The sequence below is a fragment of the Pseudonaja textilis genome, chromosome 1, assembly GCF_049901715.1.
Source record: "Pseudonaja textilis isolate UNSWEBS1 chromosome 1, rPseTex1.2, whole genome shotgun sequence".
NCBI classification, from domain to species: domain Eukaryota; kingdom Metazoa; phylum Chordata; class Lepidosauria; order Squamata; family Elapidae; genus Pseudonaja; species Pseudonaja textilis.
The window spans coordinates 330,492,595-330,511,623 of record NC_141990.1 but is presented as its reverse complement, the minus strand read 5'-3'; the positions used below and the strand labels follow the sequence as shown (position 1 = coordinate 330,511,623).

Genomic DNA, 19,029 nt, shown 5'->3' with positions numbered 1-19,029 from the left:
ATATATTTTGGTATTGGGATTAGATACATGGATGCCTGTATTCCAGACCTGCTGGAAGAGGTCACATACAAAAGTGGGAACAAAAGCCATTTCACCTTAATTTACCTTTGATTCAAATGAACTGAAGACAATATGTTGGCTTTCCATGATAACTCCCCACTCCAGGCATATTAAAAATTAAGGGACAGCTTTTACAGGGGCGTTTAATGAAGTTGCAGATTATGCGTTCCCTCCTTTAGATCTGCTAGTTCTAGATTTTCTGAAAAGAAAACGCTAGTTCTGGATTTTTTTTTCCCCCATCAGCTCTTTCAAATGCCATTCTTCACCATCTGCTTTTTTATAGCCCATCAGCCCTTGTTCCTCTTTACACGGGCTAATGCTATACGCTCTTGTTTTTTTTGTTTTTGTTTTTTAAAAAAGGCATAATATAAGTCATTCACTACTCGCTTCATTCATGTGAGAACAGCTCTGGTCACAGAGACGCAAGTATGAGAGAGCCAGATTTAGAATGGGTTTACCTCTCTGAAAGGCCATTACTATTTCAGGAAGATCCCCTTTTCCCCGTAAGCCCACAGTTTCAGTGGCTGAATTTAGGTAGGCGCAAAGAAACAACCTATATATATATGTAAGAGCAGTTTCTAGCTGATTGCAACCGTTCTACCCAGCTCTCCTTGGATGCAGCTTGCAATCCCATCTTCCCAGCCTAACTGGAATATGACACTGACTCACTCTCCCACCTCCCACCTTCATTTCAGAAACTTAAGAACCCGTGTCAGTGCTGTTTCTGCTGCCACCCTGAGGAGAAACAGGTACATTCCATAATAGCAATGCAAAAAGGCAGAATCTTTTTTTTTTTTCCAACAATTTATGTAAAAGGGGGCTCATTATCCTATTCTTTCCTCCTTAGAAAATTTAGCAAGAAGGCGGGAAAGGCTGTCCTGGTCACGTTCTCATTTCTGCCTGGTCACTGTAACTTCCAAAATCATGTTTACACCTAGCACTTCCATACCTCTGGGATGTGTGTGATCTTTTAATAGCAAACGATATTTACATGCAAAGATTTGAGGATTTGGATGGTGTATTCCCATTTGGTACAAAACATCCTCAACTTAACCTGGATCTATGGCTGGGGAATAAATATCCATAGTCGGTATCTTATCAAATTCACGACTCACAAAATCTGAATTGTTTGGGGGGGATATTTCTGCATCTCAGAATTTTATAATATAGCTTCCCCCCCCCCAAAAAACCCGCAAGGAAAAGCAACTACGAAAATGTATGTAAGGAAAAATGATACACAAAAAGCTAGGGGAAAAATGATATCCAAAATGTCATAGTTTTAAAGTTACGAGTGATGTAGAAACAGAAGCAAATTAATTTGTGGCTGGAAAAAATGAGGAATCAAATTCATATTCATAACATCTTAACGCTTTTGAAGCGTTGGGGTTTCACAGCTTTTGTGAGATTGTAAAAAGTATATTGGGGAGAAGAGAAATGTTTGACTCTGTTCCTTTTTTCTGGGTTTGGGGTCAGCTTCTGCACAAATTCAAAGAATGGGAAAGAAGGCAAATTTGCTGCCTCAATCCAGATCCAAAGGAATTACAGCATCAGCTTGGGCTTTTTTTCATTGTTATTCTGTGTAAATAAAATACCATTTTTGGAGGAAGTCGTTGAATTTTTAAGGTTTCCAATGAGAAAACTTGCATCAATAAATGTAATTTGGATTTTTTTAAGAAAAAAAATGTCTGCAAGTAGTTTGTTTTTTCCCATTCAGCAAAAGCAGAACAATCTATTATCTTCCCTCAGGGGACAAACCCTTATACTGCTAAGATAAAATCCAAGATTCAACTAAGCCAACATCTGGTGGCCAGATGCCAGCAGCAAGCCTCCTGCAGGAAGATCACATGTTTTTCTTATTTGAATCACAGCAACTCATTTTCATTCCGAGTACAGAGACACTGGTAGGGCAGAGCAAGAATAAATTGAGTACAATCTTTTTCTACTACAGCAAAGATCCAGCCAGATCTCCATAGTTAGTCAAGAAACCCTTCTTTCCTGTCCTAATCATCAAAGGCACACTATTTCTTAATACCGAAGCTGTATTTAGCCATCTTAAGATCAACTTGGTTCAATCAACATTCGTTGTTTTTTAAATGTACCAGCAAGTTGCTGTCAAGTCCTAGCAACAACGTAAACCTTCACTGGATGTGTGTGTTTTTTTTCTAGTTGTCATTTACAGGATGTATTACGTGAGCTTTCTATAGATCCGTGATGGCGAACCTATGGCACATGTGGCAGAGGTGGCACAAAGAGACCTCTCTCTGGGCACATGAGCCATCATCGCCCCAGCTCAGCTCCACTGTGCATGCACATGTGAGCCTCCTGCCAGACAGCTTGGTCTTCTGGTATCTGCCACCCATGCACAGGGGGAAGGGAGCACACGGGGTTGCATGAGCAGTTGTCCTGCACATATGTGCAGGGGTGGGGCACATGCACATGTTACATTATGGGGGTGCACATGTGTGCACGCTTTGGGCACTTGGTTAGCCATCCCTGCTATAGATTGTTCAAGCCACAGAGATCTGTATACCAGAAGAGGTTGGGATAGCCTTCTTAGCCGACAATGAAAGGTTGGAGGTGAATATCACAAAGTAACCAGGACCTGTCATCTTTCAGTGTGTTTATTCCAATGTCACCATTAAAAAAAGGATAGCCAAATATATCTAAATTTCTGAGCTAGATGAAAGATACGACTATAGTTACATCTGATTTCAAACATTCAAATTAAATTTCATTCGTAACAGGTAAGGACACAGTAAAAGAAGGTACGTTGCCTGTCCCCAAAATACAGCTTTGCCACTTACTACATAAAAATCTAAGTAACCAAATGTAAAAAAGGGATTTTGGGTGGGGGGTGGCGGGGGAGTGTCAAGGAGGCAGACAGTCCAAGATGTAAATCTGGTCTGGTTACCATACAGTGTTGACTAGTAGCGGAGCATGCTGTGGGCTTCTAATTTTGCAGGTCAGTTAAGTGTGGGCACTGCGATCTGGGAGGCCATTGCTTTCAATGGGATCCACAAAGCCATTCAGGTGGGGGGCTGCCTTTTTAGGAGTAGCTACCCAAGCTGGGGGCACAGGGGGATGGCCATGCTTTGCACGGCTCCACAGTCTCTGGGTCTTGTATTCCAGCTGCATGTGGTTTTGAGGTGGGAGCCCAACGCAGGCCCTGTGAAAGAAAGGGAAAAAGCCAGCAGGTTAACATACTTTCCTTGCAGGCAATCATTCCCACTCCCAAAAACACACACACGGTTTAAATTTTCAGTCACAAGGAGACAGGCTGATACCATCATGCAGGAAGAAAGGGGGCGGGGGTGTTCTCCTGCTTAAAAAACTCAAGGGAGGACCATGAATTAAAACTGTTGGCTAGGAAATCTATGGCTGAGGAGTAACACAGACTTTAAGGAACCCTGCCATAAAAAGGGGCTTTCTGGCTTCTCAGAAATTGGTTAAGTTCACAAAAATAGGTGTAACAGCAACTTGTAACCATGACAACTAAATACAAATCAGTGGAGGGAGCTATCACCAAGTATCAGGTCCTTGGGGAAAACAGGAGGGCTGTTGTCTGTCTAACAAACCTGTGGGAGCCGAGTGCTACATTTTAAGTTAAAGTTAATAGGTTTAGGGGCTAATGAAGGGCCCGAAAAAGAGAGAAACCAGAGACCTGCAAGGAAGAAATGTGCAGGGTTACCATGGTGACTCGAACACAGTTCTCAGCAGGCCCAGTCAAACAAATTCAGGAGTTGCTATGGTTACCTTCACAACTCTTTGCGGGAGATAGGAGGTTCAGAATTGTGAATAAAAAATGAAAGAAAATGCTCCTTTGGCAAACTCCAAAGAGCAGTTGGGAGTGAACCTATGTAACCAGAGCCCTGATGCATCTTCCACTCTCTTTGAGAATTTAATTAAGCCTCAGCTAGTTTAAAAATTAGTTGTGTTGTTTTAGCTGTGCACCACCCAGAGTCACACTGAGAGTGAGATGGGTGGTACCTAAATTTGGCAAATAAAGTGTAGTAGTATGCAGAGCAAGTACAGATTTCCACTGTGACACAATCCATATATAGCTGGTTGCTGCCCCGAGTACAGGATGTTATCCAAGAGGGTTACCTGAATAGGTTCTCAATGGCAGCCCGTTGACGGAAGAGTGCATTGACCACTGGAGCGCCTTTAGGAACAAGGGGAGCCTTGCAGAGGAAGCTCAAGAGGGACAAGACGCTGTGAAGGGGCTCCGGCTTGGCATCTCCTATGCCCACCTGGATCCGTTGGCAGAGTTCAGCCAGAATGACCAAGTCCAAAATTATGGGAGCAGCCAGTAACGAATCCTGCAGAACACATCAGAAATGCAACTCGGAAGGTTGTTCCAACGTAATCATTCCTTCACCACCACCACCCCGGTGTAGGAATTCCAGGTGCACCAATTTCCAAAATTCGGAACTGGCAGTTCTCCCCCTGCCTGTGGGCTAAGCAGGAAACAGAATACCTCCTTTCTATGCTCCTCCCCTTCCAATCGCTTGAACAGGGTTGCTGGAAAAAATAATCCGTAATCTCCTCTCCAATATAGAGCTTCCAGAACACGTCTGCCTCACGTGGAATCCTAAAGCGTTGTACCCACCTCGCACATATTGTGAATGACGATGGTGTTGGTCCCCCCCAAAGCGATCTCTGAGGTATATTCATCTAGTGCCCGCTTGCTGTCACCGATGTAGGGCACGTACTTGATCACCACCTGTCTGGGGAGTGTGCAGTGGTGTCTATGAGCAAGCAACAAGTAAATAACCCCTTGCAGCTAAAAGAGATGAACACCCCCGATAATGCACACAACTAGTTTGGGCCATGATCACCGTTGCCCCAAACCGTGCCAAGGCCTCCTACTCACGCAGTGATCCGGATGTTCCCCTGGCCCATATAGGACGGGGTTCGACTTCACCATGTCATCCACCACATTGCTCTTGGAAATTTCTTTGGCGCGGAACTGAGCTGGTGCAGACAGGTTCCTTCCATCATTGTTGCCCAGGTGGTTATAGCTAACAATGGAGACTGGCTGTAAGGAAGGAAAGGGCAGTTGTTGAAAACGTGAGGTTTCTAGTCTTTTAGTATGACCTTTGGGGGGAAAACCATGAGAGGAAAGAATGCTACTCTGCTTGCTCAATTTGGGAGATTACATCCTTTTGTTCATCTTTGGAAGAATGGCATTTGCATTCCCATTGAGATCAAGTTACAGAGCCTCCTTACCTTTGCACATAGGTTTTAATGAAAGGGATACCCGAGGCTAGAGATCTCCCATGGTGATTTGTAGACTTGTTAATCTTTCTCCAGCTTTTCAACTATTCCCGAATTTCACTAACTAAAAGAGAAAGGTTTCCATTTCAAATGGGAGGTAATCTGCCTTGAAACAATGCCTTCCAGATGTGCTGGCCTATCACACCCATCACCTCAAATTCAGCCAAAGGGCAATATAACTGCAAATGAGTCAGGAGGATAGCAGGAGCACTTATATACTGCTTCACAGTGCTTTGCAGCCCTCTCTAAGCCTCAGCATCTTGCCCCCCCAACAATCTGGATCGTTTTACCAACCTCAGAAGGATGGACGGTCGAGTCAATGAGAATTGAACTGCTGGCAGTTGGAAGAATTAGCCTTCAATTCCTCATTCTAACTACTGCGCCACCACAGATATTCGCATGGGAAAAAAACTGCCCATGCTCAACCAGAGATTCATAAGCCACACTTGGGATTTGTTCTATTTGAAATTGGCATAAATTTAAGAACTTTCTGGAGGTCTTGAAGTTCACATATCATTCGAATTACAATTACAAAATATTAGCATTATGAAGTACATAATTTATCTAATGTTCATGGAGTTTCCTATTTTTTTTTACCCTGAGCCTGTGAATTTTTGCTTGGTTTGCAATATGAAAATGTGTAAATTGGTTCCAGCAAAGATCATACAGGTAGCCTTCAACTTATGGCTGCAAATGAGATCGGAAATCCAGTTATAAGTTGTTAACGGTCACACGCTGAGGCACCCACATGACTGGAAGTGTTTTTCCAACATTTTCCCCCAAGTTCTTAAGAAAACGCAGTAATTGCTAAACATACGTGGCAGTCATTAAGCAAATCAATTCATTCAAATGGCAGATTTTGCTGGAACATCAAAAAAAAAATGAGTTTGCAGCCACATTGACTGCAGAATGCCATGCCTAGTCATAAAAAGTGACCAGTTGCCAAGCACTGACATGCAGCCATATGCCTGGGGGGGAGGATGCATCTATGACAGCTGGAGGGGTGTTATAAAGGCCATAAAGCACCTGTCCCATAGCTGGATGATTGCAGGACGAGAATCACCTGTACTAAAGTTATAGCACAGGTGGAAAAATCTATGCCTCCTCCCTATGTTTATAAACTACTGTTCCCAGCATCCCTCATCATAAGCTGTGAGGTCTGGGGTTATTAGAAGCTGGAATTCCACCACTTGTGGGAGGCCATGTATTACCCAACCTTACAGAATAACCAGCAGGTCCAAGGGCATCACGTCCCATCCCACTGTTGTCACTCACCTTAATGCCAGAGCTGATGAGGAAATCCACTAGAACTGACTTGAGCTTAGTCTGGCCAGATTTGAAATCGTCTCCGGCTATAAAGACTCCTTGCTGGGTAGCAAGCTCAATAACTCCTGGCACAAAAGTGTTTTGTGGGGAGCCATTGATGTAGGTACAACCTTCCAGGATACTTGCCACAGCGAAGAGTGTAGAAGGAGAAACCTCCAGGCCGGCCTGGGGAAAAGCATCAAGAGATCAGTTGGTCAGGAGGCTGAAAGACAGAGCTCCTCTCCTGCCCCTTCAGCCCACAGAGACCCACATCTTCAATGAACTATTGTTGGAAATATCTATAAATTAGAGAAAGCACAGAAGAGGGCAATGGAGGAGGAAGGACTGAGATACAATCTGGAGTACAGAATGGCTGGTTCACACATTGTATTAAGCCAAGATACCAGCTAGAACTGGCTGGGTTCATTCGTAAGGTCAACCCTGAGCTATTATGAACTAAACTGGCTGGGTTCACTTATCTCACTTAAACCAAAACACAAATATGTTTATATACCTAAGGAAAGTGGATAATACAATTCTTTTTGATGAAATACAAAAGTTGTAATATAACTGCAAATGCTCAGGGTTGTCTGAGGATTTTGGAAATTGTAATACCTGTACATCTGGGGGGAAAAATGGGATTGGACAAGGCTGCACAAGGTAATCACAGTTAACTAAAGCTGAATATTTCTCTCCCTCAACCTTTGCTACAAATGTGCTCCTTTAAAACTTAGGCTATTGCATTTTCTTTCTGCAAAAATCTTTCTCTTAATTATGTACCACAGCTAAAAATTAAAGTAGGCGATATTTGGGACATACTTACACCACAATTATAAGTTGGTTTTCCAAAGCATTAACCTCCCTAGCATAGTCAAGTAGCTGAGAAAACATACAAATATACTTTCATTAAAAGCCTGGCTCATAAGTCGCATGTGATGGAGTGGGGTGGGGGAGGAGAGTAGACAGCCAACTAACGGGAATAATAAGTTTTTAATTGGTTTAGATTTGTAATATGTAGGTGCCTAATCTCAATGCAACATTTCTAAAATCTGAAGTTCAAGTAAAGGAAAAGGAATATACATTTAAAGCACGGATGTCAAACTCGATCGTGTCACGTGACATATCATACGGTTTGGGCTTTTGCAGAGGGCGTGGCCTGCATGTGACACATCTGACCTGCAGGTTGGCAGTTTGATACCCCTGATTTAAAGGAACAAGAAGAGCCAATATGGGATGAAAGAAGCAAGGAAATAAATACACTCATATCTCACCTCAATCGTTTGGAGTAAATTGCTAGCTGTATCATTCACACCAGGATGGATTTCACAGAAGCACTCAGTGTTGGCTGTCCAGAGGACAATCACCTTCTCCACCCGACTGGAGTTCTTGAAGTCCTGGATATCACGGCGAATCTGAGCCATCTTTGGAGGAAAAAATATGTAAGCAAAATGTCAGATCTTTACTACAAACAATGAATTGCATTGCTGCTTCTCACAAAGAACTAATTCCAAAAAGGCATACCAGATTCCTAATCAAGGCACTTAAGGCAACCTTTATAAATATATCCTGGATGCATCACAAACAACTATTACTGTTTGTAAGCCACCTAGAGTCACTAAAAGGGTGGCAATATAAATTCGCTAAATAAATGAATAAACTACCCATAAATTTGGATCCAAATAGGCAGGATCTAATGTTCAAATGACCCAGCAGCCTTTAATAAACCCCTTCTCCCATCTGAAATAAGAAGGTAACTTCCAAGCTGAATAAGATAATACCTGCTATATACTGCCCACTTGGGAAAAGCCCTGGATAAAAGAAAATAAATTGGGATTTAACTAATCTAGGCAATTTAGATTATATATAGTACTGCTGTAACATTTGCATCCTTAATTTTTTAAATTTCTGTTCAGTGCCTAACAATGCCAGCAATTTCCAAGCAAGTAATTTCCAGCAGCAACTGATGGGAAAGGCCTCTTACTGAAATAGGACCACAGAGATTGCCTGCAAATTGTTGGAGAGAATATTAGGCCTAGATGGCCTAAGGAGCTTCCTAGTTTAATGGGAGGGAAAATTAGACAGCTATGTTGTACTCCTAGAGCATCTGGTCCTGTTATTAGTGAAGAGTGGCAGATATGCCAAGTTTAATCTCCAAAAGTTTTGGATAAAAGTATTTTTAAGGTGAAAAATAATCCCTCAGTTCTTGATCTGCTTTGAAAATGTGCATAACTAGGAGAGCTAGTTTGGTGTAGGAGTTAAGGCCTAAGGCTAAAAACTGGGAGTTTCTGAGTTCTAGTCCTGCCTTAGGCACAAAGCCAGCTTGATGACCTTGGGTCAGTCAGTCACTGTCAGCCCTAAGAAGGAGGCAATGGCTAAATAGTTCTGAAAAACCTTGCTAAGAAAATAGCAGGAATTAATCCAGGCATTTATCATGAGTCAGAAAATTGACTTGAAGACACCTCTTCACCCTGCAAAAATCTCTTGTGTAGGTTGAGAAATCACTTTGCAGCGGTCATGACCCTGTGACATGTATGTCAAAGGTGACATGCCAGCATTCATCAACACCTGATAACAACTATTCATGAAAGCACACCCATTCGCATATGATTATCAGAGGTTACAGAGGCTGCACAAGAATGGTGTGTGCTCTTGTGAGTCTCTAAAGTCTTTAAAATTCATGCCAGGATGGAGCATACTTTCACATGGTTTCCAGAGGCTGCGGAAAAGCGTTCTCCAAAGCCACATAAAAACGGAGGGCCTCATGTGCCCTGGAGCTGCCTCCGATAGGACTCAGGGGCCTGTCAACAGAAGAAAACACTGCCTGAAGATAAGTGGTGGCAATCCTGGGCAATCCTGGGGAACTCTGGGCCAGGGGTGGGGGGGAGGAACTGCACAACTCCCCAAGCCTTGTGCTCCTTGACAAATGGTGCAAGGCAGCCTTTTAAAATGCTAGAATTGATGTTGAGGCCCAGGGCCAGCCTTGGTGCAGCCAGGTGCTATGCTCAGGGTGACCTAGGTGGAAGGGAGATAGTTTTTCTGTTGTTTGGGATGGGGTGAAAGGTGTGACACACCAGCAATGTCCGTATTTTTGACATGCTGAATTGAAAAGCTCACTACCGCTGGTTTAATGGTTATGACACTAGACAGAGCAGGGAAATCCAAATTCTGTCCCTGTGTTAGACATGGAAGCCAGGAGAGTGGCTTTGACCTGGTCACTCTCTTAAACCTGGAAAAAATGCTCCCAAGAAAACAGCTTGGACCTGTCCATCACATTGCCAAGAATTGAGATTCAATAAGAAGCACCTGCAGGCTGGACAGAAATGCAAAAGCTGTACAACAAATTCCTCCCCCAAAGCCTTGAAGGAAGTGCCCCAAGCACACTTCCCAAAATTGCTATTCAAAATAGCCAAATGGTATTTTTATTGCAGAAGTATTGTACGTATTTAATTCAGTTTGAACTTAAATCCAGTTTTGACTAATGTAGTTTTTAAGCCTAGCCCTATCAATTTAAAGAGTGTCATCAAGGTAGAAGACAAAAAAAAATGGATCTCACCATTTTTTTAGAGGGGCTCCTTTTAAAACAGACTTCTGTTACCTGCTGCACAAATGAATATTGAGCTAAATGAGCCGTAGTGGCACAGTGGTTAGAATGCAGTACTGCAGGCTACTTCTGCTGACTGACTGATGACTGCAATTTGGCAGTTCGAATCTCACCAGGCTAAAGGTTGACTCAGCCTTCCATCCTTCCAAGGTGGGTAAAATGAGGACCCAGATTGTTGGGGGCGATAAGCTGACTCTGTAAACCGCTTAGAGAGGGCTGTAAAGCACTGTAATAAATCTAAGTGCTATTGCTATCAAGGACTGAGTAACTTTACGCCTTCTACTCACCTGCTCAGCTTTGCTTCCAGTCAGAACATTGTCAGCTCTTTCTCCCTGATTGGCAGCGATGAACTCCGGGATGTAGATGGAAGGCCGAGGCTTCAGGCCTACCATGTAAGGGCGCAGCTGTTCTTGAAGGGCCCAATCTAAGACCTCAGCCCTGCGCATGGCATCAGCCAAATTCATGGAGGAAATGTCCCAGCCTAGCAGGATGGAATTCAAAATTTATTGGCTGCCCATCTTACCACAGGGTAAGGCCCATACCTTAATATGACTACCTCCCATTTTTTGTCTTTGACTGTTCTCCTCATTAAAGTATGCAACTTTAAAAAGAAGGCGGGCAGACCCCCTTCCCTTGACACTTTTTCCTCCTCCAAACCAGCACTTACCATCAAAAACAATGTCATTAGGATGTACCATGGGGAGCATATCACGGAAAGGAATATAGACATCTCCAGAGGGACCGGTCCCAAGACATACTGTGGATGCTTGTAAAAGAGAGCCATAGTAGTTGGCATGCTGAGGGGTAGAAGCGGGGAGACCCGGCATCAGATGAGGCAGAGGGTGAAGCATTGAATGGAACCACCTAATGACATTATCCAGCATGGACCCTTTGCTTTTTATATTAAATTTTAGAAGCCTAGAGTTGGAAGGGGCTGCCACCAACTCCTACCTGAGCACCCTAGATAGCCTTTAATTTGGTCTTCTAACCCAAGGGGGGAAACTTGGCTCTTCTATCACTTATGGACTTCAACTCTCAGAATTCCTGAGTGAGCCATAAAAGGTTCCCCATCCCTGGCCTACTGGTTTTTCAGTTGTGGGGGAAATCAATTTTTGACTTGAATGGGGCTGTTTAATATACAAATGTAGGACAGATAAAGAATATGTCCTAGGCCAGGGTATGGGGAACCAGTAGGCGAAGGATGGGGAACCTTTTACGGCTCACTCAGGAATTCTGGGAGTTGAAGTCCATAAGTGATAGAAGAGCCAAGTTTCCCTACCCCCGTTCTAACCGAATAGGCTCCATTTGAACATATGTAGAGAAGAGGACTGTCTGCATAATTGTCCCCTCTGCTGAAGGAGCACTATTCTGAAAAACTTTTAGGAAGTGTTTAATGTTCGGGAAAAGAGACACGGTCCTTTCATCTGCACTTCAAAAGATTTCAGAGCAGATGATGAGAATGGCCTGAAATTGCTGGAAATACTGGAGAACTTGCCTGGCTCATCCAGGACACTTGAGGAGCAGAGTTACACAGCAGGCAATTTCGTCCAGCATCATCAGACCCACCAGGTTACACAGATTTTGGGGGGATGCCTTCAAATCAGCACTGAATCCTGGTGATAGCCTGGACTAGTCCTTCTTAGCAAGGCTTTTCAGAATTGATCTGCCATTGCCTCCTTCCTAGGGCTGAGGGAAGTGACCCACCTGATTTTGTGCCTAAGGGGGGACTAGAACTCACAGTCTCCCAGTTTCTAGCCTGGTGCCTTCTTAGACCAAACTGGCTCTTTATACACAATTTAGAGACATTTAGGAAAAACAATAGTGGGAAAATAGCTGGTCCCCACAAGTCCACTAAGATTTCACTTTATATGTGAACATTATACCCTATTATTTTCTCCTGCCTAAATTATCACCTTTCAAGTCCTTCAAGTCATGTTTAGTACAGATTTAAGACATGATATTTACATCTCCCTTTCCCCATAAAATTAAGGTCCTTCCACTGTCCAGACAAGGATTTATTCAGAACCTATGAATACTAGAGGAATGCATGATTAATATGTAACGTGTTTATATTTTTACCTTATAAGTTACCCTATTCGTTTTCCACCTTTCCCGCTAATCTTAAAATATAAAAACATTCCTTAATATACAAGGTTAAGTACATAACATTTTAATACAAAAATTCTGTGGTTTTTTTTCCTGAAAAGGAAAGGTGGGAGAAAAGATGATCCCAAACTATTTGAACTCAAATTTTGGGAGTATAAAAACTGTAAATATTTTCTGTTTAAAAAATCACTAAAATTGAGCGACATGGTCACCTCAAATGCTAGGGTAGGATATTTTGCCAAACCCATTAAATGCCGTTTATGAAACCTGGTAGAATATGCCATAATGTTTATGCTTGGTCTGGAGAAGCCTCTCACTAGGAGAAAGATAAAGCTTGATATTCATTAGACTTTGGAGATTATAAACTAGTTTTCCTGCTCACAATTTAAGTCTCTCTCAGAAAACATATAACCAAGAATCTGAATGGCTCACTTACCTTTTGACCCCTCTTGGTCATCCAAGAGAGACCCAGTCTATTGGCCAAAACAGCAGCAGTCACTGTTGTGCCATTGTTTCCCCCCCAGCCAGCAAGCATCACACCCAACTTGGGGACCCGCAGGCCTGTGTGGAAAGTGAGATCAGTAGAAGTTGGCTTGACCTGTGGAAACAGCCCACCAAAGAAACCTTGTGAGATCAGAAGCTCAGTGAGGATAAAAGGAGTCAGCAAGATATGCTAACTCCAAAACAGAAAATCATTCTTATTTCTACTCCTACTCCATTTGCCATTATTTAGGTTAGTGTTTCTTAACCTTGGTGACATTAAGGTATGTGGATTTCAACTCCCAGAATTCCCTAACCAGCATGCTGGCTGAGGAATTCTGGGAATTGAAGTCCACGGACGAAAGGTTGCTCTAGTTCAGAAACACTAACGTAGGTGAACGATTAGAATAACAGCTCAAAATTCCAATGGATCATAGAAAATTCTCAAATTCCCAAATTCTCTTCTCCTTGTTAACAAAACCCCTACACTTGAGCAATACTGTGCAGAAGGTTCTTAATTCATCTGGCTGAACTGTCTGCTTCCATTTAGAAATGGTACCTTCAGATTTTATTGCAGTCAGGTTAACTGAGGCACCAATAGGAAGATGGATCGCATTCCCAGATGACCTTTGTTGCTGGTTTGCCAAGGACTTTAGGGTTCCTAATCTACCTTCAAAACCCCTTCCTAAATTCTGTGTTTACTCCAAAAAACAATCCCCTTTCCTCAGGATCAGTATAAAATTCTATCACCTCCCTCCCCGATGCCTGTAAGTTGGTTTCTTTGACAAAATAGGGACTAGCCTCAAAGAAACCAACTTACAAGCATTCCAGTTTATTTCCCAAGCAAGTGGAATGTCTGGAAGCTTTCTGATCTAGCTTAGCCTTTATAACATAAGAGGCCTAAAGCCAGTAAGTGAAAAAAAACAGGCAAGGATGACATTCAGGCCTCTTCCTCATCTCTGCCCTTTATACTAAAGTCACCTAGCCTCTTATTATTCCTCAGCCAGATGTCTGGTCTTTACAGTTTCTTGGATGTTCATTTTCTTTCTGTTCCCCTTACCTTTGCTTTCCACTTTTCAAGACCTTTTTCCAGCTCTGTCATCTCATTGGGCAATTTGGAACCTGTGGGATCCCTGTAAACCTGTAATCCTTTTCATTTTTTCCTCAAAACCTGAGACTTTCATTACAGATTTTACTGACTCTATAAGGGGTGCCCCATTTGAAAAAAAAAATTAGGTGTCTTCCTCTTCACCCATTGTTGAAGAACACGTGGTGTTTCCTTTGGGTCTTAATGCAATGTAAGATCCATTTAAAAGCTTCTGGATGATTTTTTCCTGTTTAATTTAGCACTACTTTATTTATATTCAGACACCTAGGATAGGAAACTGACAGTTGCAATCTGAATTCTTGTTCACAATTCCTGTCAGCCACCAATTCTCTTTTCTAGAATATTCTCTGCCATCTTCTTTCTACACTGCTCAAAAAAATAAAGGGAACACAAAAATAAGACATCCTAGATCTGAATGAATGAAATATTCTTATTAAATACGTTGTTCATTACATAGTTGAATGTGCTGACAACAAAATCACACAAAAATTATCAATGGAAATCAAATTTAGCAACCCATGGAGGTCTGGATTTGGAGTTACACTCAAAATTATAGTGGAAAAAACCACTACAGGCTGATCCAACTTTGTTGTAATGTCCTTAAAACAAGTCAAAATGAGGCTCAGTAGTGTGTGTGGCCTCCACGTGCCTGTATGACCTCCCTACAGCACCTGGGAATGCTCCTGATGATGATGTCCTAGATGTGCTCAATTGGATTCAGGTCTGGGGAACGGGCGGGCCAGTCCATAGCATCAATGCCTTCGTCTTGCAGGAACTGCTGACACACTCCAGCCACATGAGGTCTAGCATTGTCATGCATTAGGAGGAACCCAGGGCCAACCACACCAGCATATGGTCTCACAAGGGGTCTGAGGATCTCAACTCGGTACCTAATGGCTACCTCTGGCGAGCACATGGAGGGCTGTGCGGACCCCTAAAGAAATGCCACCCCACACCATTACTGATCCACTGCCAAACTGGTCATGTTGGAGGATGTTGCAGGCAGCAGAACGTTCTCCACCGTGTCTCCAGACCCTGTCACGTCTGTCACATGTGCTCAGTGTGAACCTGCTTTCATCTGTGAAGAGCACAGGGCGCCAGTGGCGAATCTGCCAATCTTGGTGTTCTCTGGCAAATGCCAAACGTCCTGCACGGTGTTGGGCTGTAAGCACAACCCCCACCTGTGGACATCAGGCCCTCATACCACCCTCATGGAGTCTGTTTCTGACTGTTTGAGTAGCCACATGCACATTTGTGGCCCGTTGGAGGTCATTTTGCAGTGCTCCGGCAGTGCTCCTCCTGTCCCTCCTTGCACAAAGGCAGAGGTAGCGGTCCTGATGCTGGGTTATTGCCTTCCTACGGCCTCCTCCACGTCTCCTGATATACTGGCCTGTCTCCTGGTAGTGCCTCCATGCTCTGGACACTACACTGACAGACACAGCAAACCTTCTTGCCACAGCTTGCATTGATGTGCCATCTTAGATGAGCTGCACTACCTGAGCCACTTGTGTGGGTTGTAGACTGTCTCATGCTACCACTAGAGTGAAAGCACTGCCAGCATTCAAAAGTGACCAAACCATCAGCCAGAAAGCATAGGAACTGGTCTGTGGTCACCACCTGCAGAACCACTCCTTTATTGGGGATGTCTTGCTACCTGCCTATGCTTTCCACCTGTTGTCTATTCCATTTGCACAACAACATGTGAAGTGGATTGTCAATCAGTGTTCCTACCTAAGTGGACAGTTTGATTTCACGGAAGTGTGATGGACTTGGAGTTACATTGTGTTATTTAAGTGTTCCCTTTATTTTTTTTGAGCAGTGTACTTTTCCAGCCACATTACCACTGGTTAACAGTTAACTGCTCCATCCTGATTAGCCCCTCATGTCTCATTGGTGATTTTCCCTCTAAAAATGTTCACATTTCAGCAAAATGTGAAGTTCAGCAGAGCTTGTCAATATTCCCTTCTAACAACAGTACTGATTGGATATACACCTCAGACAATTTATTGCTACCATCCTCTTCCTCATCATCTAATGCAGGGCTGTCAAACTTGCAGCCCCTGGGCTGGATGTATCACACACTGGCCATGCTCACGCCCAATTTAACAAAGGAGAAAAAAGTTGTGATACATCACGCGGTAATGCCGTGATGATGCAAGTTTGATACCCCTGATCTAATGATTTGGCTAGTTTTCCCCCCAGTGCCTTCCAGATGTTTATCTCCCATAATCCCCCACCCAGCACTGGCAAAGCTGAATTTGACTGCTTCAACTGACTTTAACTGTGCGTTTTCCTATTTGAAGCACAAACTATTGTGATTTTTTTTCAACCAAGAAAAGCCAGTGTGCCCCCATCTCAGGGCCATCTTAACAGCATTATGGGCCCCGGGCAAAGCAGTGTATTGGGGCCTCTACAACTACTCACAGGAATAAAAATGTAAATGGTCAATAAAATTAAATAAATTTTTGCATGTTAGTATTAATTTAAAAAATGCAGTAAATGTAATGAATATGTTGCCGTATTTATATGATACAAGGTACACTGAAGGGTTAACATACACAGATTAGTAAGGGGTCCCTGAGCTCATGGGGACCACGAGCAAGTGTCCATCAGGCCCATATGTTAAGAAAGCCCTGCCCCGTCTTACCTTGGTGACGCCATTCTCCTGGCAGACCTGTACTGTGTCATAGGTATACTTAGCCTCAATGAACTCCTGAGTGTACTTCACGTCTGGGCTGTCCACTAGAAATGATGTTGCCATGTTTGTGCTGGATCAGGAAGGATGGGAACAACCAAGTTAGCCAGAGGTTTAATTCTCTCCTCGAGTTAAAATTGGACAGAGTTTGAGTTACTATTCTGTTCAGTTGGAAAGGTAAGATGCCTCTCTAGGGCAGGCAGCTTGCAAAGTGCTTTGGCTGAGGACTAAAGGGCTAAACAAGGAGCCTATCTCAAACTAGGCTGCTTAAGTCTTTCCCAGCAACCTATACCAGGGTGGCGCAGTACTGCAGGCTCCTTCTGCCGGCTGCCTGCAATTTGGCAGTCTGAATCTCACCAGACTCAAGATTGACTCAGCCTTCCATCCTTCCCAGGTGGGTAAAATGAGGACCCAGATTGTTGGGGGCTATGTGCTGACTCTGGAAACAGCTTAGAGAGGGCTATAAAAAGCACTGTGAAGCGGTATATAAGTCTAAGTGCTGTTGCTGCTATTATAGACACGCCACAAGCAACTCTCCTCTATGGGGATCCTAGGTTTGGAAAAAAAACGATAGTTTCTCAGGATATTCAGCCTATACATGGCAGGTGAGAGAAATCCCTTCTAGACTCCCAGAATAAAGTGGGAAAAGTTAAAGGGAGACAGGACAAGGGATACTCGAGGGGGGGAGGTTCTCCCGCAGGTGGCGGCGGAATCCCTAAGGGGAGACATGCAGAACAGCAACGGAGCTCTGCAAGGATCCTGGCTTTCCTTGCCAAGACGAAAGCCGTGGACCCGGCCCGGCCTCCTTCCCACAGTCCCTTTAGACACCCACTCACTCCGCCTTTCCTTTCTTTTCAAGCGGCCAGGTAACGCCAAACGCTGGAGGGGGACCCCGGGGAAACGCCGCCCGCCCACCCACACACCGTCGTCGTCTCCTCCCGACCGAACCGGCTCCTTCGGTGTCCTGCTTCACTTGCCCGCTTCCCTCGGGCCATTCAAAAGCATGACTCCCGTCAGAGCAGGAGGACAAAAGGCTGAGCGGAAAAGGGGGCGCAGCCGCCGCTGAAGGCCAGGTGCCCGTCCTCCTTTCCCTCCCCCACACCCAGCAAGGCACCCCGAGCGGCTCCAGCATAGCGCAAAAACCCACCTCGAGCTTCAACGGTCGGTTAAGTGAAGTCCTACTCGCCGTTCCAGCGCGCCGGGGGTTTATTAAATCTCAGGACCCGCCCACAACGCGAAGACTCCGCCTCTTCGGGGGGGGGAAACCTGCATCTTCCCCCCACCCCCCAGCTCGCCCCTCTCGCCCGGCCACGTGCGCTGGGCTTCATTGCGCTCTGGCGGGGTTGCGCGCCCCTTCTGGTCTGAGGCTCGGTGGGAATCCTTATTTCTGAAGCGAAGCCGGAGCGGAATTCGGGGTGTCTCTGAACAGGTCAAGCTCAGCTAAACCGTGCTTAGCAATCGAACCCCTAGGAAATCCTGGGTTGGGAACTTGAGCTGCCATGCTGGAAGAAGACCGTGGCCATAGTGCACCCTTCGGAAACGTCAAGTCCCAGAGTTTCCCAGCAAGACTGACTGTGGAATTCTGGGACTAGATGAGAAGAGAGGAGAGGAGAGTTGGAAGGCACCTTGGAGGTCCTCTAGTCCAAGGGTCTCCAACCTTGGCAACTTTAAAATGTGTGGACTTCAATTCCCAGAATTCCTCTAGTCATTTTAGCTCAGGAATTCTGGGAGTTGAAGTCTATGCATAGTTGCCAAGGTTGGAGGCCCTTGTTCTAGTCCAACCCCTTGCTCAGGCAGGAAATTCTATACCATTTCAGACAAATGGTTGTCCAATCTCTTCTTAAAAACTTCCAGTGTTGGAGCATTCACAACTTTAGGAGGCAATTTGTTCCACTGGTTAATTGTTCTGTCAGGAAATTTCTCCTTAGTTCTAAGTTGTTTCTCTCCTTGATTCGTTTCCACCCATTGCTTCTTGTCCTGCCCTCAGGTGCTTTGGAGAATAGCTTGACTGCCTCTTCTTTGTGGCAGCCCCTGAGATATTGGAAGACTTATCATGTCACCCCAGTCCTTCTTTTCATTAAACTAGACATACCCAATTCCAGCAACCGTTTCTTTATATGTTTTAGCCTCCAGTCTCCTAACCATCTTCGTTGTTCTTCTCTGCACTCTTTAGAGTCTTAGAAGTTACCAAGTTTAGATATCCTTGGTGTAATGGTAAAGGTTGTTTACCTAGAAGCTAGGAGACTGAATTCTAGTTCCTCTTTAGGCATGAAAAACTGGCTGGATGACTTTGGCCAATCACCAGGAAACCGTGAATTCTAGTCCTGCCTTAGGCCTGAAAGCTGACTAGGTGACTTTTAGCCAGTCATTCTCTCTCAGCCCAGTTCACCTCACAAG

At 44.2% G+C, this 19,029-nt stretch overlaps 2 protein-coding genes across 6 annotated transcripts in view; one reads left to right on the top strand and one right to left on the bottom strand.

Annotated features, from left to right (window-relative positions):
- The window catches only part of SSBP4 (single stranded DNA binding protein 4), a 58,188-nt gene extending 56,446 nt beyond the window's left edge, over positions 1 to 1,742 (top strand). For 3 of the 5 annotated variants that reach the window (XM_087922834.1, XM_026698897.2, XM_087922835.1), the window contains one exon: positions 756 to 1,742. In XM_087922834.1, the coding sequence (XP_087778960.1) occupies positions 756 to 998 (243 nt within the window). In that variant the 3' untranslated portion in view covers positions 999 to 1,742. The remainder of the gene's footprint in view (positions 1 to 755) is intronic. The other 2 variants (XM_087922837.1, XM_087922836.1) reach the window with 1 other exon arrangement.
- Positions 1,743 to 2,878: 1,136 nt separating this feature from the next.
- ISYNA1 (inositol-3-phosphate synthase 1) lies at positions 2,879 to 17,918 on the bottom strand. The gene is given in 12 exon segments (XM_026698891.2): positions 2,879 to 3,033; positions 3,036 to 3,226; positions 4,165 to 4,379; positions 4,670 to 4,783; positions 4,934 to 5,098; positions 6,613 to 6,828; positions 7,914 to 8,063; positions 10,531 to 10,724; positions 10,911 to 11,040; positions 12,786 to 12,947; positions 16,585 to 16,705; positions 17,780 to 17,918. Coding segments are annotated over 11 exon segments (1,674 nt in total). The 5' UTR covers positions 16,699 to 16,705; positions 17,780 to 17,918; the 3' UTR covers positions 2,879 to 3,010.
- Positions 17,919 to 19,029: the final 1,111 nt, after the last annotated feature.